Here is a 17940-nt window from a genome sequence, read left to right as displayed (position 1 = left end):
TATAACGATCTTCCAATTTTTTGATACCATTTTGGTAGTACTCCTTCGGTTTTGCCTCAAAATAGGCCTCAGTTTCGGCGATCATCTCTTCATTGCAGCCAAATTTTTTCCCTGCGAGCATCCTATTGAGGTCTGAGAACAAGAAAAAGTCGCTGGAGGCCAGATCTGGAGAATACGGTGGGTGGGGAAGCAATTCGAAGCCCAATTGATGAATTTTTGCCATCGTTCTCAATGACTTGTGGCACGGTGCGTTGTCTTGGTGGAACAACAATTCATATGGGGCCGTTTTGCCGCGATTTCGACCTTCAAACGCTCCAATAACGCCATATAATAGTCACTGTTGATGGTTTTTCCCTTCTCAAGATAATCGATAAAAATTATTCCATGCGCATCCCAAAAAAACAGAGGCCATTACTTTGCCAGCGGACTTTTGAGTCTTTCCACGCTTCGGAGACGGTTCACCGGTCGCTGTCCACTCAGCCAACTGTCGATTGGACTCAGGAGTGTAGTGATGGAACCATGTTTCATCCATTGTCACATATCGATGGAAAAACTCGGGTGTATTACGAGCTAAGAGCTGCAAACACTGCTCAGAATCATCAGCACGTTGTTTTTGGTCAAATGTGAGCTCGCGCGGCACCCATTTTGCACAGAGCTTCCGCATATCCAAATATTGATGAATGATATGACCAACACATTCCTTTGATATCTTTAAGGCCTCTGCTATCTCGATCAACTTCATTTTACGGTCATTCAAAATCATTTTGTGGATTTTTTTGATGTTTTCGTCGGTAACCACCTCTTTCGGGCGTCCACTGCGTTCACCGTCCTCCGTGCTGATTTTTTTGCATACCAATCAATTATTGTTGATTTCCGTGGGGCAGAGTCCGGAAACTCATTATCTAGCCAAGTTTTTGCTTCCGCCGTATTTTTTCCCTTCAGAAAACAGTATTTTATCAAAACACGAAATTCCTTTTTTTCCATTTTTTCACAATAACAAAAGTTGCTTCACAAAAGGCGCTCTCTCTCACAAACTAATTGACTTACAGACGTCAAATTTTGACACGAGTCATTTGACTAATAGACCATGAAACATAGATCTTTTAATCCTCTAACCGATGGTAAAAATGGATATTACAAAATGTGTTTGTTGAGTTCCAATATATGGCCTGGAAAAAAAAATGAGGCACTGCTCCCCGAGATAATGTGACCACTGTGCCTAAATGGAAAAAGATGGGCATACAGATTTATATGTGAGGACTAAAAAGGTTTTTACAAATCACTTGGGTATCGAAATGAAATGAAAACAGCAGACATCTACTGCTGTTTTAGCAGAGTTCTTGCTATGAGTGATGTGTAATACACACACTGTGTATTGAGCCATAGCAGAAAATAGTAAACATGGAAATTTATTATATTTTCCCCTTCTATCAAATTGGTAAATCCAATAAAGTGCACATCTCTTCTAAGTATCTTTCTGCGTATGTGTAGGTAGGATGAATTTAATATCAATTTTTATGTAGTACGATTTTGTTTTTAATCCCCATTATTATAATTTCCCATTGTTGCGTCATTCCTGATGGAACATATTTTACACGATGTTGACAAAGAATTCCAAAACCTATGACCTTACTCAATATGTGTATCCATCTACTCGCATTCGTAGTTTTTTCTCCGATAGTAAAATTAGCCTAATGAATTAAACAGCAGACTTGTTTCTTTGGCTATTTTGTTTAAATCAAATTCGGTGGTGTCTTCTTTTATTCTTTAGGCAAACCATGACATTGTATTTTAATTTGTAATTTTTAGTTGTTATTGTTTTCCTTTCTTTTTCCCCATATCATCCATCAAGCATTTCATTCATATAAATTGATTGTTTTTCTCACATTTGTTTGTTTTCAATTGCGGAAACCAGGCGATAGAGCTAAGCGAAATACTATGTTGATATAATATATGTTGGCGCCAGAATTTCTAAACAATTGACCATGTTGGTTTCTTGCAATTCTTTTCTAGAAGGCAAGTAAAAATAAAAGAAAATATGAAAACAAAAAACATAGCCAATGTAGAAAAATAAAATGTAACCATGATGGTTTGTTGGCGTGATCTAATTGCCTTTAATGTGTTTTTTTTTATTGGTAAAAAATAATAGTATGAAAATTGGGCTGTAAAAAAACATTTCTATTATGTCGATTAGGCAATTCCTTAATTAATAGATAGAGAAAAATTCAGATAACTTGCAAAAAAATCGATGGAAATTTTTGGCCAAATATTCTAACTTTTTTTCAAGAATTTTGAGTAAGTCCCAAAACTTACGTTTTCTAAAAAATTGGTGTTGGCGTGATCTAATTGCCTTTAATATTTTTTTTATTGGTAAAAAAATAGTAAAAACTATTATGGAAATTAAGTTGTAAAAAAAATATTTTCATTGTGTCCTTAATTAATAGATCGAGAAAAAAAATTCAGAAAAATCACAAACAAAAAATCGAAGGATATTTTTGGTCAAATATTCTACTTTTCTTTCATGAATTTTGATTACGCCCCAAAAATTACGTTTTCATTAACAACACACTGGAATTCTTACAAAAGCTTCATCGTTTACTTTTGCTCTTTTCAAAATTATTTGCCAAAAAAGTTTATTGCACTTTTATAACGTCGTTGTCGTCTTTGTTTCTATAAAAATATCTTGCAAACATGAACAATTATTATGGACTGTGATAAAGGGGTTGTGAAGCAGGCGGAAATGTTGCTGATGCTACATTGCGCTTTGTTTAATTTAATAATTTTTGTTTTCTTATCAGCCCCTTTTGCTTTCGTTTATTTTTTTGCTCGTATTTTTTCTTTTGGTTCTTTGGTTTTTTTATTACTATGTAGAAGATTATGTGCAAAGAAATGCAACCAATGCCTTATCTCATTAAAAAAGCACCCCCTTAATCAATCCCATATATATACACTGTTGTTATTGGATAAAAGAATTTAGGATAGAAATTTAGGAAAATATGTCAAATGATAAACAAAGGCTAATAGCTGAAACTATGTTCAGTTTGATGATAAAGTTGTGATCTCACCACAATGTTCAGAGAAGTTGGCTGGCTGTAGAGCCAAGGTTGGTTGTATTATACCTAAAAATAAAATGTTTTGGCAGATTTTGCATAATATCCCTCTCAAACTAAGAGGTACTTAAATTTTCTGTAGAAGTAAAATTTTTAAAAAATTTTCTATAGAAATCAAATTTTTAAAAAATTTTCTATAGAAATAAAATTTTGACAAAATTTTCCATAGAAATAAAATTTTGACAACATTTTCCATAGAAATAAAATTTTGACAAAATTTTCTATAGAAATAAAATTTTGACAAAAATTTTCTATAGAAATAACATTTTGACAAAATTTTCTATAGAAATAAAATTTTGACAAAATTTTCTATAGAAAAAAATTTTTAGCAGAATTTTCTATAGAAATAAAATTTTGACAAAATTTTCTATAGAAATAAAATTTTGACAAATTTTTCTATAGAAATAAAATTTTGACAACATTTTCTATAGAAATAAAATTTTGACAAAATTTTCTATAGAAATAAAATTTTGACAAAATTTTCAATAGATATAAAATTTTGACAAAATTTTCTATAGAAATAAAATTTTGACAAAATTTCCTATAGAAATAAAATTTTGACAAAATTTTCTATAGAAATAAAATTTTGACAAAATTTTCTATAGAAATAAAATTTTGACAAAATTTTCTATAGAAATAAAATTTTGATAAATTTTTCTATAGAAATAAAATTTGACAAAATTTTCTATAGAAATAAAATTTTGACAAATGTTTCTATAGAAATAAAATTTTGACAAAATTTTCCATAGAAATACAATTTTGACAAAATTTTCTATAGAAATAAAATTTTAACAAAATTTTCTATAGAAATAAAATTTTGACAAAATTTTCTATGGAAATAAAATTTTGACAAAATTTTCTATAGAAATAAAATTTTGACAAAATTTTCTATAGAAATAAAATATTGACAAAATTTTCTATAGAAATAAAATTTTGACAAAATTTTCTATAGAAATAAAATTTTGATAAAATTTTCTATAAAAATAAAATTTTACAAAATTTTCTATACAAATAAAATTGTGACAAAATTTTCTATAGAAATAAATTTTTTACAAAATTTTCCATAGAAATAAAATTTTAACAAATTTTTCTATAGAAATGAAATGTTGACAAAATTTTCTATAGAAATAAAATTTTGACCAAATTTTCTATAGAAATAAAATTTTGACAAAATTTTCTATAGAAATAAAATTTTGGCAAAATTTTCTATAGAAATAAAATTTTTACAAAATTTTCTATAGAAATAAAATTTTTACAAAATTTTCCATAGAAATAAAATTTTGACAAAATTTTCCATAGAAATAAAATTTTGACAACATTTTCTATAGAAATAATTTATTGAAAAAATTTTCTGTAGAAATAATTTATTGACAAAATTTTCTATAGAAATAAAATTTTGGCAAAATTTTCTATAGAAATAAAATTTTTACAAAATTTTCTATAGAAATAAAATTTTGACAAAATTTTCTATAGAAATAAAATTTTGACAAAATTTTCTGTAGAAATACAATTTTGACAAAATTTTCTATAGAAATAAAATTTTGACAAAATTTTCCTAGAAATAAAATTTTGACAAAATTTTCCATAGAAATAAAATTTTGACAAAATTTTCCATAGAAATAAAATTTTGACAAAATTTTTCATAGAAATAAGATTTTGACAAAATTTTTCATAGAAATAAGATTTTGACAAAATTTTTCATAGAAATAAAATTTTGACAAAATTTTCTATAGAAATAAAATTTTGACAAAATTTTCTATAGAAATAAAATTTTGACACAATTTTCTATGGAAATAGAATTTTGACAACATTTTCTATAGTGTAAACTTTCGGAAGCGTTGATACACGCAGAAAAGTCGCTAGCTGAAAAACTTTTTGGTGTTTGGTCGAAACAGGATTTGAACTCAAGGCGGTCATGTTAACCATTGGACCACAGTGGCTTCTCACCTATCAGGCATCAGTTTGCTAACACAGATATCGAAAATTCATTTTGACATCTTGATAAATTGTCGCCTTTGCAGTTCCCTTATATGTCCCTTTGGCCAAGGAATATTGAACAGCCATTTGTGTTTGATTTTGTTGTTGTAGCTCCTATCATTTGTGCCTATATGTGGGGGAAACAAGGGGAAGATAAATCGTTGACATTAACTGGACATTTTAAGCGTATACATCCAGCTTTAGACAACTGACTACTATATGCTCTTAGATTTATTGGGTTCACAGGACACACAATTATAGTACTATAGCCTTTTCCAGACCAGACCAAACAATATACCATATTTTCAGGATTCCTCATTATACATGTATTTACTTATTTATTTATATATATCGTCAATCTAATAAAATATTTCTTACATTATTTAATTACAGCTCACAAATGTCGGCATCAATATCAATTCGATATCGTTCAGTACTCTCACCATGGAGTCTGACAAATTCATTTGTGTGCGTGAAAAGGTCAATGATACCGCACAAGTGGTCATTATCGATATGAATGACACCAACAATCCGACTAGACGTCCAATTTCAGCCGATTCGGCCATTATGAATCCAGCTAGCAAAGTCATTGCACTTAAAGGTAAAACTAATTTCCTACTACTACTACGATATATATGTTGTATTTTAACTTACACATTTTTTTTCTAATTGTATTCTTGTAGCGCAAAAAACTTTGCAAATTTTCAACATCGAAATGAAATCGAAAATGAAGGCTCATACCATGACCGAAGACGTAGTCTTTTGGAAATGGATCTCTTTGAATACCTTGGCCTTGGTTACAGAAACCTCAGTATATCATTGGTCCATGGAGGGTGATTCGACACCCCAAAAAATGTTCGATAGACATTCCTCATTAAATGGTTGCCAAATCATCAACTATCGTTGTAATCCAAATCAACAGTGGCTTTTGTTGGTTGGTATTTCGGCTTTGCCAAATCGTGTGGCCGGTGCTATGCAATTGTATTCGGTTGAGCGTAAAGTATCACAGGCTATTGAAGGTGAGTATAGATTTAATGGACATTAGGTTGGTATTGAGGTGGCCACAGGGCAGCCACAACGAACTTTTTCCGAAATCGCACCAAAATTCCCACCAGCGAATCAATTTTCAAATTTAAAAGAAAAACATTTATTGTGTTATGTTTTCTAAAACCAAAGTAAAACAGAAAAAAATAATGATATTTTTATTTCTTTTGGAATGGTCGCTATATGACTAGAGTGATCAAAACCGGTCGGTGAAAACCGGTGGACCGGTTTTTCGTTTTGCACCGATTGTCGGTTTTGTATAAAAACCCATTTTCGGTGGACCGAATGCATTTTCTGCGCTGTTCCAACTCGTTTCTGAACACTTCCAACATAGTATTCGTCCAAGATGTCAAATTAAATACGTTGGTTTTCTAAAGAAATCCCAGAGATATTTCAATAAAATCGTGCTTGTTCAATTATGAGCGTATATTTTGGCAACAAATCTATGATATTTCTTGATGAAAGATTTTTTGATAAATAATTTACATGACATGATTGAAAATATCAATCATTTTTATTGTAGATCTACTCCCGATGAAGTAATTCGAAAAACTGAAGAATAAAGAAACCAATATATACAAAAAACGATCTCAAGCTTGAATAATTATTTTATTTTTACATTAAGTATTTTTTCTTCATTTATATTAAATTAAGCGTTTTTGCTCCTTTTGGGAAGAACCCGGTTGGACCGGTTATGCCGGTTATTTAATTTTTAAAACATCGCCCACCGGTTTTAAAAAATGGTGTGATTTTTTAGAACCGAGAAAAACCGACTTTCAAAAAAACCGGTTTTTTGATCACTCTATATATGACAAATCGTCAATTTTGGACCATTTTTATCAGTTTAATCTATTTTTTTCCAATTTTTTCATATTTTATTTTTTTCACATTCAATATTCCACCAAATCAAAATTTGAGAAATGTTCTCATAAGGCTGAGTTTACTCGGTTTGTAATTTTTTAACCCTCAATCTATGTTGAGGTAATTTGATGACTATGACTCAAATCATATTTATCATCTTTCTGTTGTAATATAATTAAATGTTCTTTCAGCCCAGCGTGAATTAAGTTAACAATTCATGCACTGAGTAGTTAGATAAGAAAAAAATCCGGTAATGATACTTAAAATTTGTGCCATCAAATGACCCCAAAGTCATATGAGGGTTAAAAATAAAAAAATATGGCGAACCAAGAACTAGAGCTCGACCGAAGCATCGGCTTCGGCATTTGGCCAAAAATCGATAATCGGCCACGAATCGGTCTCCGGCGTCAAGAGGCTGATTAACCGAAGCCCAAGCTTGTTGAATAATTTATTTGATATTGAATTGTCCAAGTGTTGAATTTGTCTCAGTCAAAACACCTAGTACAAATAATACGTAAAAATTACAAATTTGAGGAAAATAATCTGCTTCAGCCGATTATTGCTTTTTTTGCCGAACATCGACTTCGGCTTCGGCCAAAAAAAAAAACGCTTCGGTCGAGCTCTACCAAGAACTCAGTCTTATGAAAACAAGCATTTTTTAAACGTCAATAATATGAGAATTCAAAGCTTTCTGAAAAATTCCAACATTGGATATGAAAAATAAAATATTAGAAAAATTTGTTGAAAAGTTTATAAAAATGGACCAAACTTGGCGATTTACCATTTGGTCCAACCATCGAACCAACTTAAAAAAATTAAAATTTTTTTGGACCAAATTTTGTTCAATTGGACCAAAATGGTAACGCTTGCACAGGGTAAAAATAAAATGAGATTCAAAAAAATAAGGTCGGTTTAATTGTATAAAAAAAAACGCCTAAATAGATTTTTTTGCTGTGTGGTACAGTCGAGAACTTTATCAAAAATGAAGATCTGGTTCACATGGAGAAAATCTAAATAATTTTTTTTTTAGAAAAATATTTATTGAAATTATGATGTTAAATTTAAATGCTGAATGTCCTATTAATCCAGCAACAGTAGTTTAAAACTTAAAAAAAAATTAATTTGTTTATTAAATATTTTTTTTTTCAATAATATTAACGTAAAGCTCTCGAAACTGATTTAATCATACACATTAAAAAATTCGGCTTCGTCTTGGCCCAAATGTTGCATCTATTTGCCGAACATTGTCTTTGGTTTCGGCCACAAAAACCCAATTCAATGGAGCTCTAATGGTCCACTGCGTCAATTATTTAATTTTGATTAAACAAGTTAATTGAAATAATTAATTTTTAATTATTTGTTTAATTTAATAAATTTTTTAATTATAAAAAAATATTGATCAAAAAAATATATTGTACCCTTTGCCTTCCCTTGTTTTGCATAATTTCCTTCATATAAAATTGTGTATCTTACTCATTTCTTATCCAGGTCATGCCGCCGCTTTTGCCTCGTTCAAAATGGAGGGTAATAAGGAACCTTCAACTCTATTCTGTTTTGCTGTACGCACTGCTACCGGTGGCAAATTGCATATCATTGAAGTCGGTACCCCACCAACTGGCAATCAACCGTTCGTCAAGAAATCTGTTGATGTTTTCTTTCCACCTGAAGCCCAAAGTGATTTTCCGGTAGCAATGCAGGTCTCCTCAAAATATGATACCATTTATTTGATTACCAAATATGGTTATATTCATCTTTATGATATGGAAACTGGAACTTGCATTTACATGAATCGCATATCGGCCGATACAATTTTTGTTACTGCTCCGCATGAGTCTAGTGGTGGCATTATCGGTGTCAATCGCAAGGGTCAAGTATTGTCTGTGACTGTGGATGAGGAGCAGATTATACCGTATATTAATACGGTATTACAAAATCCCGATTTGGCCTTACGTATGGCTGTACGTAATAATCTTTCGGGTGCCGAAGAGCTGTTTGTTCGGAAATTCAATAAGCTTTTCACCGCTGGCCAGTATGCAGAAGCAGCCAAAGTGGCTGCCTTAGCTCCCAAGGGAATTTTGAGAACCCCCCAGACCATACAACGTTTCCAACAGGTTCAAACACCGGCCGGTTCTACTACACCACCTTTGTTGCAATATTTCGGTATCCTTTTGGACCAGGGCAAACTTAACAAGTATGAATCCTTGGAATTGTGTCGCCCTGTATTATTGCAAGGCAAGAAACAATTGTGCGAGAAATGGTTGAAGGAGGAGAAATTGGAGTGCAGCGAGGAATTGGGTGATTTGGTGAAAACATCTGATCTCACTTTGGCCTTGTCCATTTATCTGAGAGCAAATGTGCCCAATAAGGTTATACAGTGCTTTGCAGAGACAGGCCAATTCCAGAAAATAGTATTATATGCCAAAAAGGTGAACTATACGCCCGATTATATATTCCTTTTGCGTTCGGTTATGCGCACCAATCCCGAACAGGGTGCTAGTTTTGCCTCAATGTTGGTTGCGGAAGAGGAGCCTTTGGCTGATATCAATCAAATTGTGGACATTTTCATGGAGCACTCTATGGTCCAACAGTGTACGGCCTTCCTTTTGGATGCCCTCAAACATAATCGCCCCAATGAGGGAGCTTTGCAGACTAGACTCTTGGAAATGAATTTGATTTCTGCTCCTCAAGTGGCCGATGCCATTTTGGGTAATGCCATGTTTACCCATTACGATCGTGCTCACATTGCCCAATTGTGTGAGAAGGCTGGCCTATTGCAACGCGCCTTGGAACATTACACCGATTTGTATGACATCAAGAGAGCTGTGGTCCATACACATCTTTTGAACGCCGATTGGTTGGTGGGTTTCTTTGGCACTTTGTCCGTGGAGGACTCTTTGGAATGCCTGAAGGCTATGTTGACGGCTAATATTCGACAAAATCTTCAAATTTGTGTTCAAATCGCTACCAAATATCATGAACAATTAACCACCAAAGCTTTGATTGATTTGTTTGAGAGTTTCAAATCCTATGAGGGTCTCTTCTATTTCCTTGGCTCCATTGTCAACTATTCCCAAGATCCTGAGGTACACTTCAAATACATACAGGCTGCATGTAAGACCAACCAAATTAAGGAGGTTGAGAGAATTTGTCGCGAATCGAATTGCTATAATGCCGAACGTGTAAAGAACTTCTTGAAGGAAGCCAAGCTTACGGATCAATTGCCCTTGATTATTGTTTGTGATCGTTTTGATTTTGTCCACGATCTTGTGTTGTATTTGTATCGTAATAATTTGCAGAAGTATATTGAGATTTATGTGCAAAAGGTGAATCCCTCAAGATTGCCCGTTGTTGTGGGAGGTCTCTTGGATGTTGATTGTTCTGAGGACATCATAAAGAACTTGATTTTGGTTGTTAAGGGTCAATTCTCCACCGATGAATTGGTGGAGGAAGTTGAGAAACGCAACCGTTTGAAATTGTTGTTACCCTGGTTGGAGTCGAGAGTTCATGAGGGCTGTATTGAACCTGCCACCCACAATGCTTTGGCCAAAATCTACATTGACTCGAATAATAATCCTGAACGTTTCCTCAAGGAGAATCAATACTACGATAGCCGTGTAGTGGGTCGTTATTGTGAGAAGCGTGATCCCCATTTGGCTTGTGTGGCCTATGAGCGTGGTCAGTGTGATCGTGAATTGATAGCCGTGTGCAATGAGAACTCTTTGTTCAAGAGCGAAGCTCGTTATTTGGTGCGTAGACGTGATGCTGAATTGTGGGCCGAAGTTTTGGCTGAATCCAATCCCTACAAGCGCCAGCTTATCGATCAAGTAGTGCAAACTGCTCTCTCCGAAACCCAAGATCCCGATGACATTTCCGTCACCGTAAAGGCTTTCATGACCGCCGATTTGCCCAACGAATTAATCGAATTGCTAGAAAAGATTATCTTAGACTCGTCAGTATTCTCCGACCATCGTAATTTACAAAATCTTTTGATCTTAACTGCCATCAAGGCAGATCGAACCCGCGTCATGGACTATATCAATCGTTTGGACAACTATGATGCCCCCGATATAGCCAATATTGCTATCTCGAATCAATTGTATGAAGAGGCCTTTGCCATTTTCAAGAAATTCGATGTGAATACCTCTGCCATTCAGGTGTTGATTGAACAGGTCAATAATCTTGAGAGGGCATATGAATTTGCCGAAAGATGCAACGAGCCCGCCGTGTGGTCACAATTGGCCAAGGCCCAACTGGATAAGGGTTTGGTGAAAGAAGCCATTGACTCGTACATTAAAGCCGATGATCCTAGCGCTTATATGGATGTGGTCTCGGTAGCCTCCCAATCGGACTCCTGGGAAGATTTGGTTCGTTATTTGCAAATGGCCCGTAAGAAGGCCCGTGAATCGTATATTGAAAGTGAATTGATCTATGCCTATGCCCGTACTGGCCGTCTAGCTGATTTGGAAGAATTCATTTCGGGACCTAATCACGCTGATATACAAAAGATCGGTGACCGATGCTTCAATGATGGCATGTATGATGCTGCTAAATTGCTCTACAACAATGTCAGTAACTTTGCCCGCTTGGCCATTACATTGGTATATTTGAAGGAATTCCAAGGGGCTGTCGATTCAGCCCGCAAAGCCAACTCTACCCGCACCTGGAAAGAGGTTTGTTTCGCTTGTGTCGATGCCGAAGAATTCCGTCTGGCCCAAATGTGCGGCCTCCACATTGTGGTGCATGCTGATGAATTGGAAGACTTGATCAACTACTATCAGGATCGTGGTTATTTCGAAGAATTAATTGCTTTACTCGAATCTGCTTTGGGTTTGGAACGCGCTCATATGGGTATGTTCACCGAATTGGCTATACTGTATTCCAAATTTAAGCCATCCAAAATGCGTGAACATTTGGAATTATTCTGGTCACGTGTCAATATCCCCAAGGTTCTAAGAGCAGCCGAATCGGCTCACCTTTGGTCTGAGTTGGTATTCCTTTATGATAAATACGAGGAGTACGATAACGCTGTTCTGGCTATGATGGCTCATCCCACCGAAGCCTGGCGTGAAGGTCACTTCAAAGATATTATCACAAAGGTTGCCAACATTGAATTGTACTACAAGGCAATTCAATTCTATTTGGATTACAAACCACTATTACTCAATGATATATTATTGGTTTTGGCACCTCGCATGGATCACACCCGGGCCGTTTCATTCTTTGGCAAAACCGGTCATTTGGCCTTGGTTAAACCCTATTTGCGTTCCGTACAATCCCTAAACAATAAGGCCATTAATGAGGCCTTGAATGGTCTGCTAATTGAAGAGGAAGATTATCAAGGCTTACGCAATTCCATCGATGGTTTTGATAACTTCGATACAATTGCATTGGCCCAAAAATTAGAGAAACATGAATTAACTGAATTCAGACGCATTGCTGCTTATCTCTACAAAGGTAAATATCATCAAAGGGCAGTCAGAAGAAAGAATGAATTTTTTCATCTCTCTGCATATACGTATTTATAGGCAACAATCGCTGGAAACAATCAGTTGAATTATGTAAAAAGGATCGTTTGTATAAGGATGCAATGGAATATGCCGCTGAATCTGGAAAACAGGAGATTGCCGAAGAACTGCTGGCTTGGTTCCTCGAACGTAATGCTTTTGACTGTTTCGCTGCCTGTCTATTCCAAGTAAGTATATTTATAGAGAATTTTTCCAAATTTTATTTTAATAGAAAATTTTGTCAACATTTTATTTTTATAGAAAATTTTGTCAAAAATTTATTTTTATAGAAAATTTTGTCAAAATTTTATTTTTATAGAAATTTTTGCCAAAATTTTATTTTTATGGAAAATTTTGTCAAAATTTTATTTTTATAGAAAATGTGAAAATTTTACTTCTGCAGAAAATGCTTTATTTCTATAGAAAATTTTGTCAAAATTTTATTTTTATAGAAAATTTTGTCAAAATTTTATTTTTATAACAAATTTTTTAGTTTTATAGCAAAATTTATCAAAATTGTATTTTTATAGAAAATTTTGTCAAAATTTTATTTTTATAACAAATTTTTTAGTTTTATAGCAAAATTTATCAAAATTGTATTTTTATAGAAAATTTTGTCAAAATTGTATTTTTATAGAAAATTTTGTCAAAATTTTATGTTTATAGAAAATTTTGTCAAAATTTTATTTTTATAGACAATTTTGTCAAAATTTTATTTTTATAGAAAATTTTGCAAAAATTTTATTTTTATAGACAATTTTGTCAAAATTTTATTTTTATAGAAAATTTTGTTAAAATTTTATTTTTATAAGGAATTTTGTCAAAATCTGTTTAATAGAAAATTTTGAAAAAATTTTATTTTTATAAAAAATTTTGTCAACACTTTATTTCTATAGGAAATTTTGTCAAAATTTTGTTTTTATAGACAATTTTGTAAAAAATTTATTTTTATAGCAAATTTTTTAGTTTTATAGCAAAATTTATCAAAATTGTATTTTTATAGAAAATTTTGTCAAAATTGTATTTTTATAGAAAATTTTGTCAAAATTTTATTTTTATAGAAAATTTTGTCAAAATTTTATTTTTATAGAAAATTTTGTCAAAATTTTATTTTTATAGAAAATTTTGTCAAAAATTTGTTTTTAATAGAAAATTTTGTCAAAAATTTGTTTTTAATAGAAAATTTTGCAAACATTTTATTTTTATAGAAAATTTTGTCAAAATTTTATTTCTATAGGAAATTTTGTTGAAATTTTATTTTTATAGAACATTTTGTTGAAATTTTATTTTTATAGGGAATTTTGTCAAATTTTTTTTAAATAGAAAATTTTGCAATAAAATTAATTGTACAGAAAATATTGTCAAAATTTTATTTTATAAGAAATTTTGTCAAAATTTTATTTTTATAGAAAATTTTGTCAAAAATTTGTTTTTAATAGAAAATTTTGCAAAAATTTTATTTTTATAGAAAATTTTTTCAAAATTTTATTTCTATAGGAAATTTTGTAAAAATTTTATTTTTATAGAAAATTTTGTTGAAATTTTATTTTTATAGAAAATTTTGTTGAAATTTTATTTTTATAGGGAATTTTGTTGAAATTTTATTTTTATAGGGAATTTTGTCAAATTTTTTTTTAAATAGAAAATTTTGCAATAAAATTAATTGTATAGAAAATATTGTCAAAATTTTATTTTATAAGAAATTTTGTCAAAATTTTATTTTTATAGAAAATTTTGTTAAAATTTTATATTTATAGAAAATTTTGTCAATATTTTATTTTTATAGAAAAATTTGTCAAAATTTTATTTTTATAGAAAATTTTGTTAAAATTTTATTTTTATAGAAAATGTTGTCAAAATTTTATTTTTATAGAAAATTTTGTCAAAATTTTATTTTTATAGAAAATTTTGTCAAAATTTTATTTTTATGGAAAATTTTGTCAAAATTTTATTTTTATAGTAAATTTTGTCAAAATTTTATTTTTATAGAAAATTTTGTCAAACTTTTATTTTTATAGAAATTTTTTAAAAATTTTATTTTTATAGAAAATTTTGCCAAAAAATTTATTTTTATAGCAAAATTTATCAAAATTTTATTTTTTATAGATAATATTGTCAAAATTTTATTTTTATAGAAAATTTTATTTTTATAGAGTTTTTGTCAACATTTTATTTTTATAGAGAATTTTGTCAAAATTTTATTCTTATAGGAAATTTTGTCAAAATTTTATTTTTATAGAAAATCTTGTCAAAATTTTGTTTTTATAGAAAATTTTGTCAAAATTTTATTTTGTAGAAAATTTTGTCAAATCTTTATTTCTATTGAAAATACCAAACAGAAAAAAAATCTACCATTTTTGGTAGAATTCTACAAACTGTGGCAACCGTGCTTTTAACTGAGATTTTATTAATATTGAATTTTTATTCTCTTCCTAGTGTTATGATTTGTTAAGACCCGATGTTATTATGGAATTAGCATGGAAACACAATATTACGGACTTTGCCATGCCTTACATGATTCAAGTAAGTTTTTCAAAAATGAAATTTTGTTTTTTTTTTTTTGTTTCGAATAAAGAACTTTTTACAATTTGCTAATTTCATATTTGTTTTACTTTATTCCAAATTTCTAGGTTATACGTGAATATACCGCCAAAGTAGATAAACTCGAACAGAACGAAGCGCGACGAGAGAAAGAAGATGAGACCGTTGAACATAAAAACATCATTACCATGGAACCTCAATTGATGATTACAGCTGGTCCTGCGATGGGTATGCCACCACAGTATGCTCAAAATTTTGCGGCTGCTGGGCAGGCGCCAGGCGGTTATGCGCCCAACATGGCTTATCCCGGCTATGGAATGTAGGCTTTTTTGTCATACGTTACTATGTGTAAAAAGAACTACGATTTAATCTAACAAAACAAAAAATCATAATGATAACTAAAAAACAAAAACAAACAAGATTCCATGTTTAATATATTATTACATATTATAATTTCTCTTTTTTTTTGTCTTTAAATAAAACAAAACAAATTATGTTAAGTCCAATTCCCCAAAAAACGAAGAAGAAAAAACACAAAAAAGTTGGCAAACATTATGCAACAATACATAAACATAATATCCCATTACCACCACTCTTCCTCTCTTCCTATAAACATAAATCAATTAAACATGTTTAGCGATATGCATCTTGTTCTTTTCTGGGCGAACTACTCTATATATATATTTACATACAATACCATACAATTTACGACAAAATTTATCTTGTTTAATATGAATATGAAATTATTAATGTTATGATGTGTCCTATATACATACATATATATATGTTAATTTTCTGTTTTATATATATAAAAATATTATTTTTTTGCCTTAGGTCATTGAAATGATAATAATGTTCATTTTCTTTTAAGTTAATTTTTGCTATTATTCTATTAGAATTTCTCTATTTTTTACATATGCTATTGCCCCTTTTATTTGTATTTATGTTTAAAATACAATACATAAACATTATAAAACATTTATAAAATAATTTTTATCTATAAATGTCGTATAATGGTCGTATTCGTCGTCATTGTATTTTTGAAGATTTAATGCAAAATGAGAAAATTATTTAATCTAAAACGAGAAAAAAAGAAGAAGCCTAGAAGAAGAGAATATACATTTATATTATATATTATTTTTATTTAACTTTTTATTCTCTTTAAGTTTAAAATAAATTAAAATAAACGATTAAATAGTAATGCCGCTCCATCAACAACAAAACCAAGTTACAACAAAAAAATATACGCTCTATTACATATATTCGAACGAAACTATAATAATTCTCTTTTTTTATTTTGCAAAATATTTTGAAAGGTTGAGGGTCATTTTTTAATTTATCGGGTATGTTCTGGGTTTCACATGAAAGACTTGTGGGGAATTGTTACCGTAGGGGTTGTTCTGTAAGCTACTTTTCCCCTCACAGACGGGGAAACTTTTCACGGAATTTTTTTAATTGGAATCTTTCTTATTTCCAAAAAAAGAAAAGGATTTGAAACCGAAATAAATCTTTTATTTTCAATTTTCATATGTTTTCTATATGATTGATGGGTATTGGGTGATAAAATAGCATAAAATCCCATTAAAAACTAGATTGAAAAATATATTTTCGAAAAATCTTGTTTCATGGGAAACCAAGAACAACCAAAAATATTTGGTGGGAAATCAAAGTAGAAGGTGAAATCTATTTGAAGGGAAATCCAGAACATACCCGTATAATACACCTAAAGTAGTGCATTACACACACAAAAAAATTTTTTTCATATTCAATCACGAAATTAATTGATCCAATTAATTTTTAATTGAAATGTCTTCAATCACAGAAATGACAGTATCAATTAACAAATTAATTGAAGGCCAATTAAAAAGTTAATTGATCCAATTAAAAAATTAATTGATACTATTATTTTTGTGATTGATTTTTTTTTTCAACTAAAAAAAATGTTGAATCAATTAAATTTTTAATTGAATATTTTTTAAAACTCAATTAAAATTTTAATTGGAAAAATTTTCGTGATTTTTTTTTTGTGTGTAGGCAAAATGCCAAGAAAAAGTCTACGCACAAAGTATTTATCTTCTGCTGGAAAAGGAAAAGCAAGTGGATTGTTAATGGGAAATTTGCTCAGTAGAAAACGAACAAACAAAGAAAAACATACTGAAAAAATGGGTTATTTAAAATAATAAATGTGTCATAGAAAAATATTTCCAATTACCACCAAAATATTTCCAATTAAATTGTTCATTGAAGTCAATTAAAAAATTAATTAATTGATACAATCGAGATAGAAACATTAGGTTAACTCAATGATTAAACAATTTTGAATTAAAAAATTAATTGATAAAATTAACTTTGTAATCAAATTTGGAAGACATTTTTAATCAAACTAAAAAAAGTCATTTAAGAAAGTAGTTGAAAATCGTTACGGTTTTACTAAAAACGATTAATTGCAAAACCCAATTAATCGTTTTTATTAAAAACGTAACTATTTTCAACTACTGTCTTAAATGACTTTTTTTAAATTTTTTTAAATCAATTCAATTTTTAATTGATTTAATTAAAAAATTAATTGAAATTTGTTATTGAAATCAATTAATATTTTAATCAAGTATCTTTTTTATGCCCAACTAAAGCTGTGATTGATACTATCATTTTCGTGATTGAAGACATTTCTATTAAAAAATTAATTGAATCAATTTCGTGATTGAATAAGAAAAAAATTTTCTGTGTAGTTTGTGCACACAAATTAATTGATCCAATTAATTTTCTGATTGAAATGTCTTCAATCACAGAAATGATAGTAACAAAAAAAAAAAAATAAATTGATACTATTAATTTTTGTTTCAATTAAAAATTTGTCGAATCAATTAAATTTTTAATTGAATATTTTTTAAGACTCAATTAAG

The 17940-nt window shown here is 30.2% G+C and overlaps 1 protein-coding gene across 2 annotated transcripts in view; it reads left to right on the top strand.

Moving 5' to 3' along the window:
* Positions 1-16319, top strand: part of Chc (clathrin heavy chain) — a 31768-nt gene extending 15449 nt beyond the window's left edge. For both annotated transcript variants that reach the window (XM_075300071.1, XM_075300070.1), the window contains exons 3-8: positions 5481-5688; positions 5771-6106; positions 8481-12446; positions 12518-12684; positions 14933-15019; positions 15127-16319. In XM_075300071.1, the coding sequence (XP_075156186.1) occupies positions 5481-5688; positions 5771-6106; positions 8481-12446; positions 12518-12684; positions 14933-15019; positions 15127-15360 (4998 nt within the window). In that variant the 3' untranslated portion in view covers positions 15361-16319. The remainder of the gene's footprint in view (positions 1-5480; positions 5689-5770; positions 6107-8480; positions 12447-12517; positions 12685-14932; positions 15020-15126) is intronic.
* The last annotated feature ends 1621 nt before the right edge of the window (positions 16320-17940 follow it).

The sequence above is a fragment of the Haematobia irritans genome, chromosome 3 (genome assembly GCF_050003625.1).
Source record: "Haematobia irritans isolate KBUSLIRL chromosome 3, ASM5000362v1, whole genome shotgun sequence".
NCBI lineage: Eukaryota > Metazoa > Arthropoda > Insecta > Diptera > Muscidae > Haematobia > Haematobia irritans.
Note: the sequence above shows the minus strand (reverse complement) of the source record. Positions and strands in the feature narration are given on the sequence as shown.